At 41.8% G+C, this 21,123-nt stretch overlaps 1 protein-coding gene across 4 annotated transcripts in view; it reads left to right on the forward strand.

The window, feature by feature from the left end:
• Positions 1-19,233, forward strand: part of LOC109996581 (vang-like protein 1) — a 57,901-nt gene extending 38,668 nt beyond the window's left edge. For 3 of the 4 annotated variants that reach the window (XM_020650775.3, XM_020650776.3, XM_065951704.1), the window contains 5 exons: positions 315-490; positions 11,929-12,089; positions 15,047-15,194; positions 15,536-15,770; positions 16,055-19,233. In XM_020650775.3, the coding sequence (XP_020506431.2) occupies positions 315-490; positions 11,929-12,089; positions 15,047-15,194; positions 15,536-15,770; positions 16,055-16,315 (981 nt within the window). In that variant the 3' untranslated portion in view covers positions 16,316-19,233. The remainder of the gene's footprint in view (positions 1-314; positions 491-11,928; positions 12,090-15,046; positions 15,195-15,535; positions 15,771-16,054) is intronic. The other variant, XM_020650778.3, reaches the window with a different exon arrangement.
• The last annotated feature ends 1,890 nt before the right edge of the window (positions 19,234-21,123 follow it).

Genomic DNA, 21,123 nt, shown 5'->3' on the forward strand with positions numbered 1-21,123 from the left:
AGACATGACATATAAGATCTAAAATGGCTTGTATGCACACTCCAACTAAAAAAATCCATACATTTGTAATGCCTTTAGAGCTAAAAAAAAAAAAAACAAATCACAACACGCAGACATTTTGTTTACTGTGTGAGACATCATTTAAAATCCCTTTTGGTTTCTCCATCAGAATAATTCTAGAAATTATTCATATGCTCTACATCTCATTTCTTTTTTACCCTGCAGGATCATTTCATGTTGTTTGTTTGTTTTCATATTTGTATCTCTACATATATATTTATATGGAAGATGCTTTACACCCTTTTTGTTCACAGGATGAGAACTACCAAGGCATCGTGCAGTATGCCGTGTCCCTGGTGGACGCCCTGCTTTTCATCCACTACCTGGCCATCGTCCTGTTGGAGCTCCGGCAGCTCCAGCCGTGCTTCTCTGTGTGCGTCACGCGCTCCACAGACGGAGAGATCAGGCACTACAACCTGGGACAGCTCAGGTGAGACCAACACTTTCAAACCTCTTCCTTTTAGTTTGAGTATTAATTGTTTTTTTCGATTGCAAATAAAAGTGGCAGATAATGTTCAATGATGTGTCTCTTTGTTTTGATCATACAGAGAGATGTCTCTAAAGTCACATCACTGATGGAAGGCTAAATAATCAATAACCCTGAAAGTAAAAGAAGCCGCCAAACCTACAGGCTGAAAATTGTTGTTGTTTTTGCTGATTTTTTGTAATTGCCTGCATTAGTTTTATAAAATGTACCTCATACAATGTCAACTTTAACTTGTTCATTAGAAACTTGAGATAATCCCTTGAAGATGCTGGGAACTGTAGTTGTTAGCAAACCTTATGCAAAGAGGGAAATGAAGTGGCTTTGTTGGTTTAGTGAATATTTCTGACTACAGATGCTGTTTGTTTAATAGTGTCTTTAGCATCTGTGCTCATTGCAGTGAGTGGAACAGTGTGGCTTGATGCCACACTTAAACAAAGATACTACAGCGACTGAACAGATTGAAACCAAAGGCCCTGTCACACCAAGGAGACCATCAGCCATCTGTGAGCGGTCATCGTCCTAGTTTTTGCAGTGTGTCCTGCTCCGTCGCTACCTGTCGGTCCCAGTTGGTCTTTTTTCAGCCGATTCCACATGTTGAATCGCGTTTGGAGGTAGGAATCTCTCTGATTGGCTGTTCAGCTAAGCGAAACAGGAGAGCCAGAGCACCAGAAGAAATAGTGAAGCACCTCTTCTTCTTCTTCTTGTTCCACTAATAAAAGACCAAGACCTGACAATGCGAGCGCCATTTTCTACTTTTTATCAGACATTATTCTCCATTAGAAGTTCCTATAATTCGAGTGTTGAGCGACAGCGGTGAGAAAATTGTCTCCTCGTATCACAACAACAGTTTATTTATCCGCGTTCTTCCTCATCCTTTTCCGGTTTCCCCCTTTTTGGAATGATGATTACAGACTACCGCCCCCTGCTGGCATGGAGAGTTATTTCCTCTCACACATGAGCAGAAGATACATGGTGGTTTGCCGTTGGCTGTAGTCTTTGCGGTGTGTTCAGGTGCAACTTTTTGGCAAAGACAAAAGGTGTTGTGTGACTCGGGGTGTAACAATCACTGTTGGAGGCATGCAGTCATGCTGAATATACTGAAGATGGGAGAGGAAGGGAAGTTCTCTTCTGTCATTGACTACATCAGAAGGGTCTGGAAGCATTGAGATGATATATACCAAGATGACCTCTGTGTAGGTAGATGTTGAAGACATTACAGGTGAAGAGAGATATGTAGATATGAGTAACCAGGGGATAGAGGAGGAGAAGGATAAGGGATGAAAGGGAGGGAAAAGAAAGGAGGTGTGGGCGAGATGAAGGCAGAGGGGAAGAAAGAAAGTGGGACACCTCAAGTGGAAGGGACGGGAAAGGAAGAGGGAAGTCACTGGTTACAAATTCAGAAATGAGAGGAAGGAACTTGTGCAGGATTGACTCAGGAAAATCAGGAAACTAAAGGATTGAGCCTGAAGGAAAAGATCAGCAATCCAAAGCCAAAAAAAGGGAGATTGAATGTTAAAGCAGAGATGGAAGAAAATGAAGAAGACGAGTAGACAAGGTGATGGCTGATAGGGAGAGGAAACCGTGCCAAGAGAAAGAGGGGAAAAAAAGGAGAGGGCGGGGAAGACTTCAGAGAGGAAAAGAGCTGCAGACAGAGGGAGGAGTACAGAGAGAAGACCCAGGAGAGTGAGTGCTACAGGAGGGGCTGAAAGAGAGAATAGAGAAAGAGGGATTAATAGTTAATGGGAGGGTAGTGTTGAAGAATCCTAAAATGTATGTGGGAATGAAAGAGAGGTGTGTGAAGGCTACAGCTCAGACTAGACCATCCAGGTTTTTATGACCTTATCGTCTCTGAGGGGAAACAGGATGATCCCATTTCTAACAGCTCCACCCCCAGTCTTACATACACTGAAGCTTACAGGCAAATCATAAAAACTGAAAGATTTACACACCGGGACTCTTTTTTATGACAGGATGGATGAAACATAATCCTGTATCTACTCTTCAAATGTTAACGTTTTACCTTCACAGGTGTAAAGTCTCATAATTCATTTCTTCTGCATTATTTAAGAGCATGTCAGGGCAACTGCAATTGAACTCAAGTTGGAAAAAATATCCAAACTGAACAAAACCATTTTTTTTGTACAAAAACTACTGTGTAGAAAACAATAGTGTCATCTGCATACAGTTCAATAATACAGACCAAAAAGAGCTACAGGAAGAAATGCGGATGTCCTGTTGCGTATGGGGTGTTGAGGAACAATAAAAAGTGTTGGGATTTTTAGCTGCATAACAAAAAATATATATTTTTGAGGTTCAGATGTCAGAACAAGCAGAGAAGAACATAATGGCACACAGAAAACATGTGGAAATGTGGAGAATGTACTTGATAGGCTTGCAGGAGAAAGTCTGTTAAAATCAGAGAGCAAAAGTCTGTTTGCATTCACTAGTGTAGCTTACCTCCAAAACCCGAGGACGTTTTCAGGATTTTTTTTTAAATACCGAAAGCACCAATAGAGATTTGAATGTTGGAAGAAGAGTGTCAGTCTCTTAAGTATCTGTGGTGTATGTGGTACAGTTTTAGTTCTAAAGAAAAGCAACTTTTTAAAACAAATATAAATGCCCATTACACAGATACTAGATGTTTTGGGCCGACACTAACACATATATGTGGGGTAGTTTTGTTGTTTGTTTGCTATAAGCTAATTAGACATTTTTATTCAGCGTTTTCTTGTTGGTACAGTATCTATCTACAATGATGTAAAGTCTCCTTATATAAGTCTAGATCTGTCTGGTTCTGAAGAATTTTATACAACTAGGCAGGTAAAAGATAAGTTAAAGGCAGGGTTGGTCATTTTCAAAAACTAGCTTGATTTTAAAAGTAGCATTCCCTCAGTGCTCCGTCTGCATCCCTCCCCTCTGTGCTCCCTCTAAAGCCACGCCCCCTCACTGACATGCACGAGCACTGTTGGTCCAGAAGCGGACCATGCTTTGAGCATGGGGTAGAGAGCGAGCAGGGAGACAGGGAGGTGTCTGATTGGTTCATCAGATTGGTACCTCGTGGCAGACATTGGTCGTTTTTACAGACTTATAAACTGATACAGATGATGAATTTTCTTCGTTCCTTTTTCAGAGAACATGATTTATTAATGTCTGTCAGGACCTAAAGACAATTTCAACCAAAATCTTAAAAAGTGGATCTGGAGAAAATAACCAACCCTGCCTTTAACGAAAGAAATAAACAGCATAAATAATATTCATCATATACATAATACCCTGACACTGCTTGTTGTTACTAATTAACTCATGCTGAAATAGTAAAGTGCTGCTACCCCCCCTCGCCATCACCCGTTTTTCTAATACTTAATGTTCCTCTCTGTGTTTATCAAAGAGGATTAGCTCTCCCAGCAGAGCTTAAATGTATATTGTAAACCTGAAATCAACATACTGAAAGGTTTATTGATTCTGAAATGCTAGAAACAAGTCAGACGAGTGTGTGTGTGTGTGTGTGTGTGTGTGTGTGTGTGTGTGTGTGTGTGTGTGTGTGTGTGTGTGTGTGTGTGTGTGTGTGTGTGTGTGTGTGTGTGTGTGTGTGTGTGTGTGTGTGTGTGTGTGTGTGTGTGTGTGTGTGTGTGTGTGTGTGTGTGTGTGTGTGTGTGTGTGTGTGTGTTGGTGTGTTCGCCTCTTGCCTTGGGGGGCGTCGTCTTTTGTAAGCGGTGCCATTCATCCCTGCTTGGCTGGCCCAGCAGCAGGCCTGGCCTCACTCTGTTGTCCGTCTGCGGCTGTAAACACACAGCTAATTAGTGCTCCCTTCAGACTGGAGCATGGCATCTGGTCAGCCTGACACACATGCTGTGTGTGTGTGTGTGTGTGTGTGTGTGTGTGTGTGTGTGTGTGTGTGTGTGTGTGTGTGTGTGTGTGTGTGTGTGTGTGTGTGTGTGTGTGTGTGTGTGTGTGTGTGTGTGTGTGTGTGTGTGTGTGTGTGTGTGTGTGTGTGTGCATAATTACATCATATACATGCAAATGGCAGAATGTCACCACAAACATGAACAAAACACCATCCAGTGATCTCTCAGCGACTGCTGCTCACATTCCTGTTTTTCTGGCATCCATCTCGTTCTCATCATAATGGAGACCCAGCCCGGGGCCCTGAAGGCTCGTCCCTGTCTGCCTTGCCTTTGATGCCAATCTGAGGGCCAGAGGAAGCCTTTTTTTTTGTCTGCTTGTCAGACCGGACAGGCTGAATATGAATGCATTCCTTACAGAGTTGTTGTAGAGGAGGGAGGGGGTTAAACACATTCACAGCTGGAGACTTCCCAGTTAACATTCCTGCCTCTGGTCAGTCATCAGCAAAGACATAAGAAACGACAGGTCAACTATCCTGCTCTCAAAGGCAGCTGTAATTTTCTTTACTTCCTCTCAGACGCTGTAGTCCAGTGGAGCTGCGTCACGTTTGCTCAGTTGAATAATTGAAAGAAGTCAGGAAGTGGCAGGAACGCAGCATTTCAGAATCAGAATCAGAATCAGATTTATTGTCCAGGTATGCTTACACACACAAAGAATTTAACTTCAGTGAACTGAATTTAACTTCAGTGATCTTTGTAAACAGTTTACAAAGATAAGAAGCCATTTGAAATGATACAGGTCTTGTGCTTTATCTACAGGAAATAGAAATCTGGAAGGAGATTGTGCTACAATGTGGGAGCACTGAATGATTTTCCTGCGTTGGTTTTCTTCTTAGCAGGTCTGCGTAAATTCTTTGCCGGTCGAGGTCCAGGGTCTGACCCACACCGTGAATGAGCATTCACATCTCTTATGTACAGGTACAACATTAAATATGAACAATAAACATAATAAGAAAAGACTAATATTTACATGACTAAATATGAAACAGTGCAGTGGTGAATAGTGCAAAATATGCTGAAGTAACATGATAATAAGAAAAATGCAGTTATGTAACAGATGAGTCAATTAACATGTCAATTACAGCATTTATGTAACTGATCACTGAACAATGGTCCCTTCTGTTGTGGCTCTGAATTTCAAATTCAGTCGAGGTCTGTCTTTGTCACGACATTTGAAAAAGGCAAAACAAAAACTTACTAGAACAAAAAATCAGCAAAGATCAAAAACAGGGCGCCATGAGGAATTACAAGGAAGTGGAAAGACCATGACCAACATAGACTGAAAAACTTACATTCAACAATGAACAACAAGAGGGAAGGAACACAAGGATAAGAATTACAAAATAAAACAGGAAACACTGAAGACCAAACTAGGAAACATTAACACACAAGGGAAAGAAGCAACTCTAGGGGAGAAAAAGAAACTTAAAGAATCTAAAAACACAAAATACTCAACCAGATCAAATCATGACAGTCGTACTTAAACTTCATCAGAGGTGTCATCACACTCTGTTCTGAAACAAAAGCCCCCTTTCCTGCCTCAAAAAAAAGAATCACCCGTAAATACTTAGCAGGCGCATTGAAAAATGAAAACACCCCTCACACTGCTGTCTTGTTCACAAAGTCTCCCTTGTTTGAAGTGGACATGACTTTGTTTTAAAGGTGAAAGATTGATGTCATTATCCCTGTCCAATCTATAGTGATCAAATTCAAGTGAGTTGTAATACAGAAAAAGTAATTGTGCTCATTCCATGTGCCCTTATCATTTATTACAACTTACTTATAAGAAAGTTATAATAAGGAATTGAATTACTTGATAGGGATGATGTAACATACACTCACATTACAGAGCATGTGATGTGTTGCATAGAGCGTTTCAGTTTTCAACTCCTGTCCCTTATAATTAAAACTTTGAGCAGGTTTCATTAAACTCTTTAAAAAATAAAAAAAGGAGTATAATATTATATATGCATTTCTCCTCTTTTTAAGAATATGGATTTTCTTTTCTTCTTTCTTTTTTTTTTTGGGTGGGTCATTTTCTTTACAGATCAACATGAATACACTCCCTATTTGTCTTTTCACAAGTTGCTAATTTTCTACCCAAACATCTGCGTGTCATGTTGTTACTGTCAGCTCGTATAAATGTGTTTTTTTTTTGTGTGTATATGCATGTTTCAATACAAACGGCTCTGTCACTATATGCATGCTTTGTTGTGAGAGAGAGGAACAGAAATCACAAAGGATCAGAAAACATGTGAGAGTGCTTTCACGAGCGGGTCAGAGATCACACTGTTATCCTCCTCTGGGATAATAGGAAGCGCATGCTGCTTGCTAGCATGAGTTGTTGTTCCTGTATATTGAGTTAGCTCTCCGTGTGGCTTAGAGAATGACACAGGACACAGCGAGGGCTTACACACCAGAGGATACATCAACACACACACACATACTAAAAAAGGTCTGATGTTAAGCAGTAAAGTCATGTTGTGGCTCAGTTAACAGCTGTTAGCATCTGCTGTCCTCTGTCAGCTAAAAGCAGGTCAGAGGAGCTGAGCTCTTGTGGCATCACATCAGAGTGTTAGTATACATCAAATCCTCTGAGTTTCTATGTTCTATAGAACTCGAGTCATAGAGACATATTTAAACCTTAATTCATTCACATGTTAAATATGTTAGCAGAAAGTGTCCTGATTGTACATGTAGCATACACACAGGAACATTAGCAACTCTTTATACTCGTCTGGCTTATACTTCTGGGTCTCATCCATGTCGTGTCTGCGTCGCTCTGCAATACTCCACCAACAAACTCCAGTTGGCAGAGCGATTTTGGTGCTAAGGCATACATTTGATGCAGAAATCTAAACCAGGCTAAATTCCATTCACAACTCTTTTTCCTCTGTTTTGGTCTCCACCAACTTCAATATGCTACGTTCAGTAGCTAGCGTGATTATTCTGTTTGCTATTTGTTTCTGATACGGTCACATATGATGATCATTGATAAGGTGACGTTTTAATTAAGAACAACTGCCAATGGAGACAACAATGAACATAAATACAGGAATCACAATAAGAACCATTCATCAGAATCTGTCAGAAGTCATCAGCAACAAAGCCATCAAAAAGGTTCAATACGAGTTAGCTAAAACCTCTACAGTCAGATATTTCTGCCTCCAGATCATTAAGACGACCTTTAAAAACATTCAAGGAAACCAGCTCCTCAAGATTTAAAGTATCTTGCAACCGATTCCGAGAAGAGGGAGAAGCATACTTGAACGCCCTTTTTCCTAATTCAGTACGGGCTATAAGATAAGATAAGATGAGATATACTTTATTCATCCCAGCAGGGAAATTTAGGTGTTCCAGCAGCCAGCATACAAACACACAACACATATATACATACATATCCCACCCATACATAAAACATGAGCCCACAATACATTTTGATATATGATATATGCAACTCAGGCTAAAGTTTAAAAATGTAAATGTCTTCTGTCCTTACTTAAAGGGGAGTCGTTATAAAGTGCAATTGCAGTAGGTAAAAAAAGTATTTTTAAATCTGTCCTTTTCAACAGTTTCTGTATCATCCTTCTCCCAATCACCACCTCCAGGGGCTCCACAGCAGTCCCCAGCACAGAGCCAGCCCTCCTAATCAGCTTGTTAAGCTTTTTAGAGTCACAAGCCCTGATGCTGCTGCCCCAACAGACGGCTGCAAAGAAAATTGCACTTGCCACAACAGTCTGATAAAACATGGATAACATTTGCTACACACATTAAAAGACCTAAGCTTCCTCAAGAAGTAGAGTCTGCTCTGACCCTTCTTGTAGACAGCCTCTGTGTGGTGCTTCCAGTCCAGTTTATTGTTCACCCCCAAGTATTTATAGCACTCCACCACCTGCACCTCATCCCCAAGGATAGAGATGGTGCTTAGCTCAGGCCTGTCCCTCCTAAAGTCCACCACCATTTCCTTGGTCTTTGTTACATTTAACACCAGGTGGTTCTTCCCACTCCGTGCAACAAAGTTATCCACCAGCATCCTGTATTCTGTCTCCTCTTCACCACTGATACACCCTACTACCACAGTATCGTCTGAGAACTTCTGTAAGTGACAAGCCTCAGAGTTATACTAGAAGTCTGAGGTGTATAGTGTGAAGAGGAAAGGGGACAGCACAGTCCCCTGCGGCTCTCCTATGCCACTGACCGCCCGCTCAGACACAGACCTCCCCAGCCTCACAAACTGTGGTCTGTGAGTCAGGTAATCCATGATCCATGATGTTGTGGTGGTGTCTACCTGCATCAGCTCCAGCTTCTCACGTAGCAGTACTGGCTGTATGGTGTTAAAAGCACTTGAAAAATCAAAAAACATAATCCTCTCAGTGCTACCAGACTTGTCTAGGTGAGAGTGGGCTCTGTGGAGTAGGTAGATGATGGCGTCCTCAACCCCCACCCTTGGGCAGTATGCAAACTGCAGTGGGTCCAGGTAGCTGGTCACCTGTGGTTTCAGGTGGGCCAAGACCAGCCTCTCAAGTACCTTCATGATGTGCAATGTTAGGGCAACTGGTCTGTAGTCATTTAGGGCAGAGGGAGAGGGTTTCTTGGGAACCAGAACAAGGCAGGATGTTTTCCACAGCACTGGCACCCTCCCCTGGCTGAGGCTGAGGTTGAAAAGATGCTGTAGAATGCCACATAGCTGACCTGCGCAGGCTTTCAAAACCCTGGGGCAGATGCCATCTGGACCTGCTGCCATGTTCTGGCCGAGTCTCTCGAGCTGCATTCTCACCTGGCTACTGGAGACAGACAGACAGGCCAGAGAAGTGTGGGGCACGTTGGGGGTCAGAGCATGTTGGGGGGGCAGTGGTTGCCGTCCAGGTAACTTGCGGGGAGGGGGGGGCCTTTGTGAGGGGGGAGGATGTAGGGTCTGTGTGGCTATCAGGGGCCGGGGAGGTAGCCAAAGGAACACGTTCATCTCATTGGCCCTTTCCTGACTACCTTCTGCCTGATTTCCTTTCACCTTGAAGCCGATTATGGTTTTCATACCGTGCCACACATCCCTTATGTTGTCCTGCTGGAGCTTGCTCTCCAGCTTCCTCCTGTATGCCTCCTTGTTTTCTCTCAGCCAACCCTCAACTCCCTCTGTACGCTCTTCAGCAACTCACTGTCACCGTCCCTGAATGCCTTCTTCTTTTTATTTAGCAGACATTTTAAATCACTGGTGATCCAGGGTTTATTGTTTGCAAAGCACCTCACCTCCCTAGTAGGTACCACATTATTGACACAGAAGGAGATGTAGTCAGTTATACAGTCCGTCATGGAGTCAGTGTTATTCCCATGGGCTTCGCAGAGCACATCCCAGTCTGTAGCCTCAAAACACCCTTGCAGGAGCTCATTGGTTTCCTCCTGACTGTCCTCGTGGTTGCCGCTGAACAATTGGTGTGTAGGTGGGACTAAGCAGAACCAGGTTATGGTCTGACCTACCAAGGGGAGGCAGGGCTATGGATCTGTATGCATCCTGTGTGTTTTCATTCAGTAAATCCAGTGTTTTATTGTCTCTGGTAGGGCACATGACAAATTGGTGAAAAGTTGGGAGGGTTGTAGAGAGAGAGGCATGATTAAAATTCCCATGGCAACAGCACTGGTAAATTCCCTCGGGAGATAGTATGGACGCAGACTAATGGCTAACAGTTCGATGTTAGGGGTGCAGATGCGCTCCTTTACATTAATGTGAGAAGGAACCATCGGTTATTCACAAGCAGAGCAAGCCCCCCTCCTCTCTTCTTACCGCTTAGCCTGTGATCCCGGTCAGCCTGTACAGTCATAAATTCATCCATTGTTGTGTTTGCGTCCGGAATATTCTCCTGCATCCATGTCTCGGTGAAACACATTAAACTGCATTCTCGGTATTCACGCTGTGATCTTATGAGTGCTTCGAGTTCGTCCACCTTGTTCACCAGCGACCTCACATTCCCCATGACAATCGAGGGGATGCAGGGCTTGAACCTTCTCCTCCTTGCTCTCCTTATAACACCGGCTCTGCATCCTCGGTGTCTTCTCCTTAGCTCCTCTGGGATTTGGTGTCTCGTTCCCGTCTAAGGTAGTGGTTTGGAGAGCTCTAACAGCTGGTCGTGCGTGTAAACAATACCGTTAGTATGCATTGGCATACTGTCCCGACACGAAAAAAAATATAAAAACTAATAAAACTTGACTAAGCCACTTAGTGTCCATCTTGACTAACTCATAGGCTACGACAGGTGACTTGACACGTAACAAAACACTTTAAAAACACTTAAAACGCAAGACAAAAAACCGGAGCTGCTACGACAGGCTGCCACTAGCGCGGCGCCATGACAACATAGGGATGGTTAGAAGGTGTAATTCCTGCGATCTGGGATGGTAACTTCCATTACTTTTTTGAAGTATGTAGCTCTGTAGGTAGGATGGAAGCAGAATACCGAGAATACCCTTATAAATAAAAATATGCCAGTGGTTTAGTCTAGTTACACAATAACTGGTTTAATACTATTTAATGCTATAAGTATTGGGTTAGCTTTCTTTAGTTACTCATCATGTTAGACCCTGAAGTTGAACTGAATGATTATTTCTCTTGTGATTTAAACTCCTCAGAGAAAGAATGTTCACCCCCAGACTTCCAGGAAAACCGAGGTCGTATATTATAAAGGAGCAAATGATTTATGTCACACAACATGTGAAAACACCCCGCTCATGTACAATGGGATTAATGGTGCTGTGTTATGAAGGACAAGTCGAGGCGTGTTCTCTTTTTTTTTTTTTTCCACAGTTTGAAAGATCAGGATGTGGTGTAGAGCTCAGGCACACACCGGCCTCTCACTCTTTCTCATTGTTTCGCTTCTTACTCTTTTCTCTTAGCGCTCTGAAACGTGCTATAAATAAACTTGCCCTGCCTTAGCGTTGACAACCAACACAACATGACTTCAGATGGACTGTAGTCAGTTAACTATTGGACCCATCCTCCGGTTGACCTTGCTCACCAGTCAGCAAAGAGACTGGTCAGTTCGGTTCAGAAATACTGTTTTAAGTGCCTCTTTTCTCCTCAGTTTCATCAAGGATATGTTAAAAAAAGGCAGGCTATTTGCTTGATGAATTCTAATTCTCCACATGAAACTGTTTCTCACCCGCTTCCAGCCAACTTTAGAAACTCTGTCTACTTCTTTTCCCTCAGCAGATGAAAGTGTCTTTCCTCAAGAAATACAAGAAGGAGCAAGTTTTCAAAGAAAGCCAAGGAGGTCTTTGGGCTAATGCCTCTTGCTCTCGTTCTTCTTCTGTATTCAGGGAAGAAAGCTTGTTGAGTTACTGCAGGGATTTCCTCCTATTCTGTATCACCGGTGTGAAACGTCCTTTGGCTACCGTTTCTCACGTTCTTCTCTCCTTCTGGGAAGCTCTGCCTCACACCTGGATTCTACCTGAAGTGCTTTAACTCTGAACTCTTTCTTCTCCTCTCTCCAGCATTCAGCGAGCAGCTCTGGCCATCCTGGAGCATTACTACTGCGACTTCCCGGTCCATAATCCTGCTCTGCTTTCTGCCTCCAAGTCCCGCGCTGCAAAGCACCTGGCCGGCCTCAAGGTCTACAACGTGGATGGTGAGTTCCCAGCAGGCACTGCTGACGGTGAGTGGGATGGTTTCTTTTTTTTTCAGCTCCATGTTGTGTCTTGGTCTTTGTCTTTTGGTGTTTCTGTGTGGTGAAGTCTCTGAAGGTCCTTTTTCCTGCCTGATATTATAATTCTCACACTTTTTTTTAGGATTTTAAGATTAAAGATCACACTTATTGATTCATTTGATTCTACTCTCTCTGAAAAATCATAAAATACTATTTTCTCTCACTTAGAGGTGTAGACATCTCAACTGAAAAAATACATCAAACCTATGTTAATATTTTTGGTTGAGTACTTATATTACCTCTAATATTTAAAACAGTTATCAAAGTCCGAGAAATCAATCATTTAATAGTTGTAACAACATGTTTACCGTATCCATGTAAACACCAGATGCTACGTCAAACACCACTACATAATGAAGCGTGAGCTGCTACTAAAAGCTAGCGTATGTGCTGCTGTGATAGAAACGTCACGTAAATTAAATTTGGATATATTAGCGCGTCGGTTATCATCCTCAGGTTGGTTTCGCACGGTCGTCATGACTACCGTCAACTCAGAATTTGTTTTCATTGTTGCTGGGGGGGAAGAAGCAGAGAGAGAATCACTTCCATGATTCCCCGCCAGCCTTGACGTCGTCTTTTTGTTATCGTTGATTGAACGCCCCCTGGGGGCTGAGTTTACATATCGGGGCTTTAAAGCAGTAAGCGTTCCCAGAGTTTTGAAACATGGGGAGATACTCTTTAGGTAACTTCCATCTTTTCATCTGACAGGATCTGCTGCTCTGATACAACATGCTTCACTGATTTAACATGATGCATTTGAAATGTATTCAGGTGACTCAGGAAAAAAACAAGCAACTGCTGAAAATGCAGGATCCCCTTAGAGTGCAACCTGGGCGTTGGTGTTGTTCTGAGAAAGCCAAGCATCTCAGTACTCGTAATTTTCGAGATAAAAATCTTGATAATTCAGAAAAACAGAGCAAATGTTATTTTCTCATGTGATCTCACCATTAACCAACTCCATGTTTTATCTTGTAAAAAAAAGAAAAGGTCAACAATGCAACAATAATGCAATACAGCTGCAACTCCAGCTTAAAGTACAGATCAGAATCAGAATCAGAATCGGGGTTTATTGCCAAGTACATTTACACATACAAAGAATTTGACTTGGTATATTGGTGCTAAACAATTAACAAGGAAATAAAGCAGAACTAGCAACAACTTAAATAATACTGAATAAGAAGATATTACAATATATAAAATAGAAATTTAAAATGTAAAATATAAAAAACACAAAATGTCATACACAATGAATCCATCATTCTTTTCTTCTCTATTTAAAGACTCTTCATTTGGTCACATTATATAATATATATATATAACACAATATATTTAATATACACTCGAAAACAAAACAAACAGGATACATATGATAGAAAAACTGAAAAATCTCATTCCAGATGCTGGAATAAACTATTCTGTCTAAAAAAAAAAATCATACATGATTGATAAATATATAAATATAAAATATTTAGTACAATATGTACTAAACTTTCATCACACTCAAAGAGAAGTCATCTTCAGATATTCCACTTATAGTATAATAATAATGTCATAATGATCAGCACTAATAGAGAGTAAAGTTTGATTTGTTGTTGGACCCTCTGAACAGTCACTGCTGTGTTTGACTGTTCTCTCCTCTTTACTGTGTTTACGTTAACTAGTCTTTAGAGCCAAACTCAAAGCCTACCTTTTGGACAGTAAGTAACGTTAACCCTGCCTCCACCCCCCACCCCCACAGCACGGCCTGTGTTCACTTCACTAAAGTTATCCTTAAATCTTCAGTCCTGTCAGACGAGGTGAAACACACTCTTCACTGTGGATCCTCTCTTCACTCTCTGCATGCCTCAGGTTATCTCGTGCTCAGCAGAATGTCACACAAACCCTCTATTACATTGTCTCTCTCCCTGAAGTGTACTCCAGATTCATTTAAGAGCACTAACTTCACTCCCTCATGTTTTGAAAAGTTAGAGGTTGAGAGGACTGATAAATCAAAAACTATTACGCTCTATGCCCTGTCATTTTTCTCTCCTCTTTCATCTGCAGCAGCTGCTCAGGGACCTCTCTCTCTCTCTCCTTTTTCTTTCTCTCTCTCTCTCTCTCTCTTTTTTTTTTCTTTCTCTCTCTCTCTTTTTCTTTCTCTCTCTCTCTCGTAATACCTAATCTGAAGTCAGGGACAGAGGATAATCGTTCCCTGATTAAAGAAGTGACTCCATCACAGCACGTCTAAATAGCTTCTTGTGATTTTATGACGCCAGACGAGCTATTTAGTCTTTGTATTGTTTTCTCCACAAAGCTTTAATTAAGAACAATGTAACCAAGGGAACGTGAAATACAAGCTACGCTGTTTGTGTTTTTAGTTTGTAGAAAATTAACTCATGAAATGACACATAGTAAGTTTTCTATAAATATATTTTTAAATTGTTATACAAATTTTCCTGCAACATAAACAAAAGGATATTCTAATATCGGCCGATATTATCTGCTGGCCGATTAATGGCTCGGGCTCTACTCCTAACATCTGCAGCCAGAGCTGCTGTGTGCTGAACACTCCCTCCTCTCTGCCCATGAATAATTCTGTTCATGTTCGATCTGTGCCTCTTGTTAATAATTCAGCAGCTCTGCCGTCTTTTAACCTGCATTAACATCAGGCAGGGTTCATCAGCAGCAGCCTCCCATCCCCGATCCCCAAAAAACCAAACAGTGTTGAAGTAGCTGAAGACTCCACTTGGATTGGACAGCGAGGGGAAGAGAAAAGGGAATGTTAGAGTATCTGTGGTGCTAACATGAAGCAGCATCTTCCTCACATTGCACTTAATGTCATCACCAAAGTCTTCTTCAGGCTGTGATAAGAGAGACACTCACACACACATTAAACCACTTCCTGTCTGTATTATCGTCCCATGCAGGTCCTGGGAACAATGCAGCAGCAGGCATGGCCCACTCTCAGTCCAGAGCCATGATCGCCGCCGCCGCACGCCGCAGAGACACGAGCCACAACGAGCTGTACTACGAGGAGGCGGAGCACGAGAGGCGCGTCCGGAAACGCAGAGCACGGTAATACGAGAGACTAACTCACTTACATTTCTGATTTTTTTAAAACCATAAAATCAGAAATGATGGGGTTAAAAATGGGATATGACTCAATGTGAGGATAAAGCAGCCAGATATAGGAAGTAAGTCATGCTGTTGTGTGTGAAAAGTCTTCAAAGTGTTGTCAGTGACGCTGTGTGACTGTAGAGAGAATGTAGTCCTCTTTTTTGATGCATTTTTTTTATTCAAGAAAAAAGAGAAAGAAGAGAAAATACAAAAAAAGCATTGGACATAAAAATTTGACAACAAGCATTTCCTATTCTTTTCTCTTTTCTTTTTTTCCTCTTCATTTTCCCCACCCTCAGCCTGGTGGTGGCAGTAGAGGAGGCCTTCACACATGTAAAGCGCATGCAGGAGGAGGAGCAGAAGAAGGCTCCGGGGGACGTGATGGACCCCCGAGAGGCGGCACAGGCCATCTTCCCCTCTATGGCCCGGGCTCTGCAGAAGTACCTGAGGACCACCAAGCAGCAGCACTGCCACAGCATGGAGAGCATCCAGCAGCACCTCGCCTTCTGCATCACCAACAACATGACGCCCAAGGTCAGGAAGAGTTTAATATAGTACTTATTCTTATCAACACAAACAGTGAGTCTGTTATTATTATTATTTTTTTATTATTGTTTTTTATTTTTATTATTTACTTATTTTATTTTATTTATTTATTTATTTTTTGGGTGATAAGGTGAACAAAATGAAACAAGTATATATAGACATAACAGACATGACAACTAAAGTGAGAACAAATACACAAAGACAATATATATATATATATATATATATATGTATATATATGAGAATGAATATTATTTATTTCTGCCTCCCAGGCGTTCCTGGAGAGCTACCTGTCCCCCGGCCCCACCCTGCAGTACAGCCGGGACCACTGGCTGTCCCGCCAGTGGACGCTCGTCAGCGAGGCGTCGGTCACCAGCGGCCTCAAAGACGGCTCCGTCTTCCTGCTCAAGTGTGCCGACTTTAGCCTGGTGGTGACGTCCAAGAAGATCCCGTACATCCAGATGTCCGAGGAGTACATCGACCCAAAGTCCCACAAGTTTGTCCTGCGCTTACAGTCTGAGACCTCCGTGTAGGACTTTCTTTTTTTACTACTCACACACCGCTTTGTTTGGGTTTGCAGATTTTTATTTCTCCTTTTTTTTATATATATATATATTATATATGAAGCTATACACAACACACATGTTTGAATATTTTCCTCTTTTTTACATTTGTTTTGGATGAAAACAAGAAAAAGAAGGAAGTCGTTGAACTTGGACGTCCTGGACTTTGTTGTGTGCACATACTGTGTGTGTGTGTGTGTGTGTGTGTGCGTGCGTGTGCGTGCGTGTGCGTGCGTGTGCGTGTGTGCGTGTGCGTGCATGCGTGCATGCGTGTGCGTGCGCGTTTCAACGCAATCAGTCGTTAACTTTTGCAGCCAAACAAAGACGGGATTATTTCTCACTTTATCGTCTCCACCGCTCTTTTTCATTTCCATTGGACAGACAAACACATGAACAACTGAGCACTGTGCTGCTGTGACATGGATGTTTTTTATATTTGAAGCCTTATGGAGACACATGATAAATATCCTGCTGTGTTGCCACAGCGCCTGCAGCGTCTCCTTCCAAACGAAATGGAATGCTCTTTTACAAAAGAGACATGACTCAATTTTAAATGGATTTTGCATTAAATGCACATTTGATGTTTATGAATTGAAAGAAAACACCTAAAAAGGTGGACACACATCATCTCCTATGTGCAGCCGAAGTTGGACTCTTTGACCTCTCTCTGTGCGTGCACCATTCTTCCTCCAGGTGCAAAATCCCAAATATTTCCACTCCAGTTGGGAACACACATGCCATATTAAACCCGGGGATGAAACGCTGAATGATCCGGATCACAGGAGACGCTCAGAGGTGGATCACATGCCCTCAAACATTCGCCCCGCTTCATCGGTTCAGTAACCTTCTCGAGGCTCTCAAGTCTACAAGCGACCGCCTGATGTGACGGGAAGGAGGAGCCACGATGTCAGGAATAAAAAAATACTACTGATTACAATCTGTGTGTTACAAAGAGTGAAGACATCATACTGTAAACTCTCATATTAAAGATGATATTAAAACATGCTAAAGCAGGCAGGTAGGGCTGCCGGATAGCCACGCCTAGTGCCCCATTTTATATATGCATACATTATACTTCTATTTCTTTGAGAGAGTCATGCAGTAATCACCACTTCATGAACTTCTCTTTTCCCTTCTTTGAAGATTGAAGACATCTTTTGACATTTTTTCAGTGTTAATCAGTGTAGAAAACAAGAAACTGGATGATGCTGTTATGTAATGATCTCTTAAACTGTCAGACTGAAGTTTCATTCTGGGTCACTTCACCTGTTTGTGGGGGAAAAAAAAAGTTCCACCTGAGGATTAAAGGTGCACTATGGAGTTATGGTAGAGAAATGTGAAAGTTGGAGAAATGTACAGATTCTGTGGTATATGTTTATAACTCTATAAACAAACTGTCCTCAGAGGAAAATATGGTCCGTGGAACTGTTAGAAGATTATAATTAGAGAATTATATGCAAGATTTATATATTTTATATATATTTTGGGGGGCCCGCTCCTGGTAGCTTTTTCAGCTCCAAACAGTGTTCAGGGACCCTTTTTTTCTATGAGTAAAGTTTGTGTATTCAGTTCAGAAAATATAGTATGGAATTGTTTCACTTCTCCAACTTTCAAATTTCACTACAAAATCTACAGAGTGCAACTTTAAGATAGTCAAAAATGTGGACAATTTTCCACCTCGGTCATATTTTGAACACAAAACTGCTGTGAGCAAAAATCTGAAAACACAAGAGTCCTGGGTGTGTGCTGATAAATCACCACACACTTCAGCTGGAGGAATATTTGATTTGTTATTAGGAAATTGTCTCATATGTGTTTTTGTGATTTAGACCGAGTGCAGGAGGGGGCTTGCAATTTTTGGTACTGATGATAAAAAAACAAAAAAAACAAGGGACTACCCAAAACTGGGAACCTAGGACTTGTGTTTTTGTTTTTGTTGCTGTGGTATCGAAACAAGTATCAATATCATTTACACTACATCAAGGTTTTAAAATCTGACTGAGAAAACAAGTTCTATATATTCAGACACTGAGCTCGATGAAGCCCTTATGTGAGCGTTTACAGTGTTGAGTGTCTTCTCTGAGGTCACACAGTGTTTGAACGCATGAAAATAAGCAGATTTTTTGTCAGTGTCGAGCTGCAGCAGGGTGGAACCTCCTTCCCAACTGGACCGTCTGGTTTTCCTTCAACATGTCTCGCTTCTGTCGTCTGACAAACACTTGCTCACAGGGATCCCTCCACATTAGACACTCACAGGGAATTCTTTTTTCTTTCCCTGGATTAAAATCAGCTAATGTTGCAGAGCCAGAAGCTAAGCTAAAGGCACTAAAATGACATTTTCAACATCATGAGTGACTACTCTGTCCCTGCCTTAACATGGAAACAGAATCAAAAAGTCATACTTCATGAGGTGTGTTTGTGAGCAGTCATCCACTACTGCCCCCTGGCTGCTTAACCCAGCATAAAGCAGCAGCACCATGTTTTCATACAAAAAGCATAAGAAATAAATCTTACACTGTAACTTTTCAACTGTTCAAATCTAATAGAAATGTCTTTAATTCAACACCTGTCATTTGGTACCTGCTGACAGATGAACTTTGACCCCGCTGTGACTGTGCCTCCTGTTTTTACACTGTATCTATTTATGTTAACGAGCATGTATGTGTGTGTATGTATGAAAGTGTGTTTTTGCCATTCCAGTTCACATGAGCAGCCTTCTCCCCCTCCCCTCCCGTCACAGAAACGCTCACAGTCCTGCGTCATGGTCTGGTTTATGTCGGGACAGCTTTACCAATATGACTCGACATTTGCAATATAAGACATGTTCGTCTCACAGCGTAGACGTTTGTACAAAAAATGAATAAACATTTTTATGAACATTTGTAAAACTGCTGTATGAGGCTCATATTTATCACAAGGGGATTTTTTTTTCTCAGCTGAAACTTTATTAGGCTGAGTATTTTTTTAACTTCACATGTGCCAAATGAGTGAGATTATTCTCGAATGTACCTTTTCATGGTACATTCATGGTTTACACAAATCAGTGTCAGATGTCGGCAAAGAAGAAAAAAAAAGTTTGTTTACAGTTTTCAACATCTCAGTAATCCTGCAGGGTGTTTAGCCGAAACACATTTAGCTAATTGGTAGAGCAGGCGCCCCATGAACCACATTGTTTGTTTTTCTAAAGCTGCCCTATTATGACAAAAAAAAAAAAAGATTACACCACAGATTTGAATATCAGTATATAAATATTGATGACATGTCCTCCTATTTTATGTGCAGAAGTGAAGCCAAAATCTTGCTGCCATATTGTGCTGGTAGTCTCCTTTGACCACCAGAGTCAGCACAGCAGTGATCGGTTGGTGGAGTCGTCGCATACACGCTTCCAAAACACACACTCAACTGAACTACAAAAGGTTGAAGGTCACTCAGGTTGATGCAGTCCATAGAAGACACAGTTATAGACAGTTTGATGACTTTTCTTCTTTGCCTTTCCCCCTCTACTCTGCTGACTCTAAATATTAATTAGCCTGAGTGACATCACCACTCTGTTCCTGCAGGGGGCGCTGGAGTCCCATCGATGGCGGTGGCCATGTTGGAAATACTGTTGCAACCTAACAAAGTTATTGTGAATTATCGTAGCAGATGAGTCATCAAAAATATTGCTTCTATTGTCACATTTTCAAGAGGGATCACTCTCGTTGTTTTTTGATATGTTTGCTTTGTTGTTGTTTTTTAGATGTGTATTACAAGTGAAATAATATATAGAATCTAAATTATTTTAGCCATGGCACCTCTTGGCTTCCAACAACATTTTCCAACTGTGCATTTTCCCTTTGTAACAGTGACCTGCTCTCAAACTTACAGAGAGAAATTCAGTATGATTTAACAGCAGAATATTCCTTTGATGTGGTCTCAGTTATTTTGTATAATTTTCAACTTTTTTGAAGCTGAACATTTTTCATGAAAATTTTCCACTTTTTTCAAGCCGAATTTTTTTCATGAAAATATTCAAATTTTGAAGCCGAAATTTTTACTAAACATACTAATAGTATTTTTATTACCTCTTACTCATCCCTCCAAACTAACTCCGTACATCTCTAGCCCCCCCCCCCCCCCCCCCCCAACACTCGCCTCTGTTTTTGCCCATTACTCGTGCGGTCCAGCTGCGCGACATGCCACTTTTTTTTTGGCCTTTATTTTCTTTCTCATGAAGCTCTCTGGTAATTGGCTCGCTGTCAGCCTGTCATGGTGACGCAGCCGGGTTTAGTGGGTAAATGAATGTCAGTGTCGGCGTCCAGCGCTGAAAACAAACAAGCTCATCCCCCTGCACGAGCACGGGGAGGCGAGTCATCCTGTCGGAACTGATCTGTCCTCAACTTAATCCCCCTCCCCATTCCCCGCCTGGACCGCGACGAGGATGGATGGAGGAGGAAATGAGGTTGCATTTGCATCTAAATGGAATGTTTTTCTTCCCCTCCTATCTGTTTGGTAATGACTTTGGTTATGTGCACGTGGAGGCTCGTGTTGGAATCCTTCTATCTGTGAGTGTCTTCAGAAATCCACACCTTAGAACTCTTTTCTTTTCTTCTGTCATGTTTAAATTGAGCCTGTCAAACCTTCACACCTCTATGTTGTCCTTTCACTCACGGGATTACAGAAGAGTGTGTGTGTGTGTGTGTGTGTGTGTGTGTGTGTGTGTGTGTGTGTGTGTGTGTGTGTGTGTGTGTGTGTGTGTGTGTGTGTGTGTGTGTGTGTGTGTGTGTGTGTGTGTGTGT

This window comes from Labrus bergylta, chromosome 24, assembly GCF_963930695.1.
Source record: "Labrus bergylta chromosome 24, fLabBer1.1, whole genome shotgun sequence".
Taxonomy (NCBI): Eukaryota; Metazoa; Chordata; class Actinopteri; order Labriformes; family Labridae; genus Labrus; species Labrus bergylta.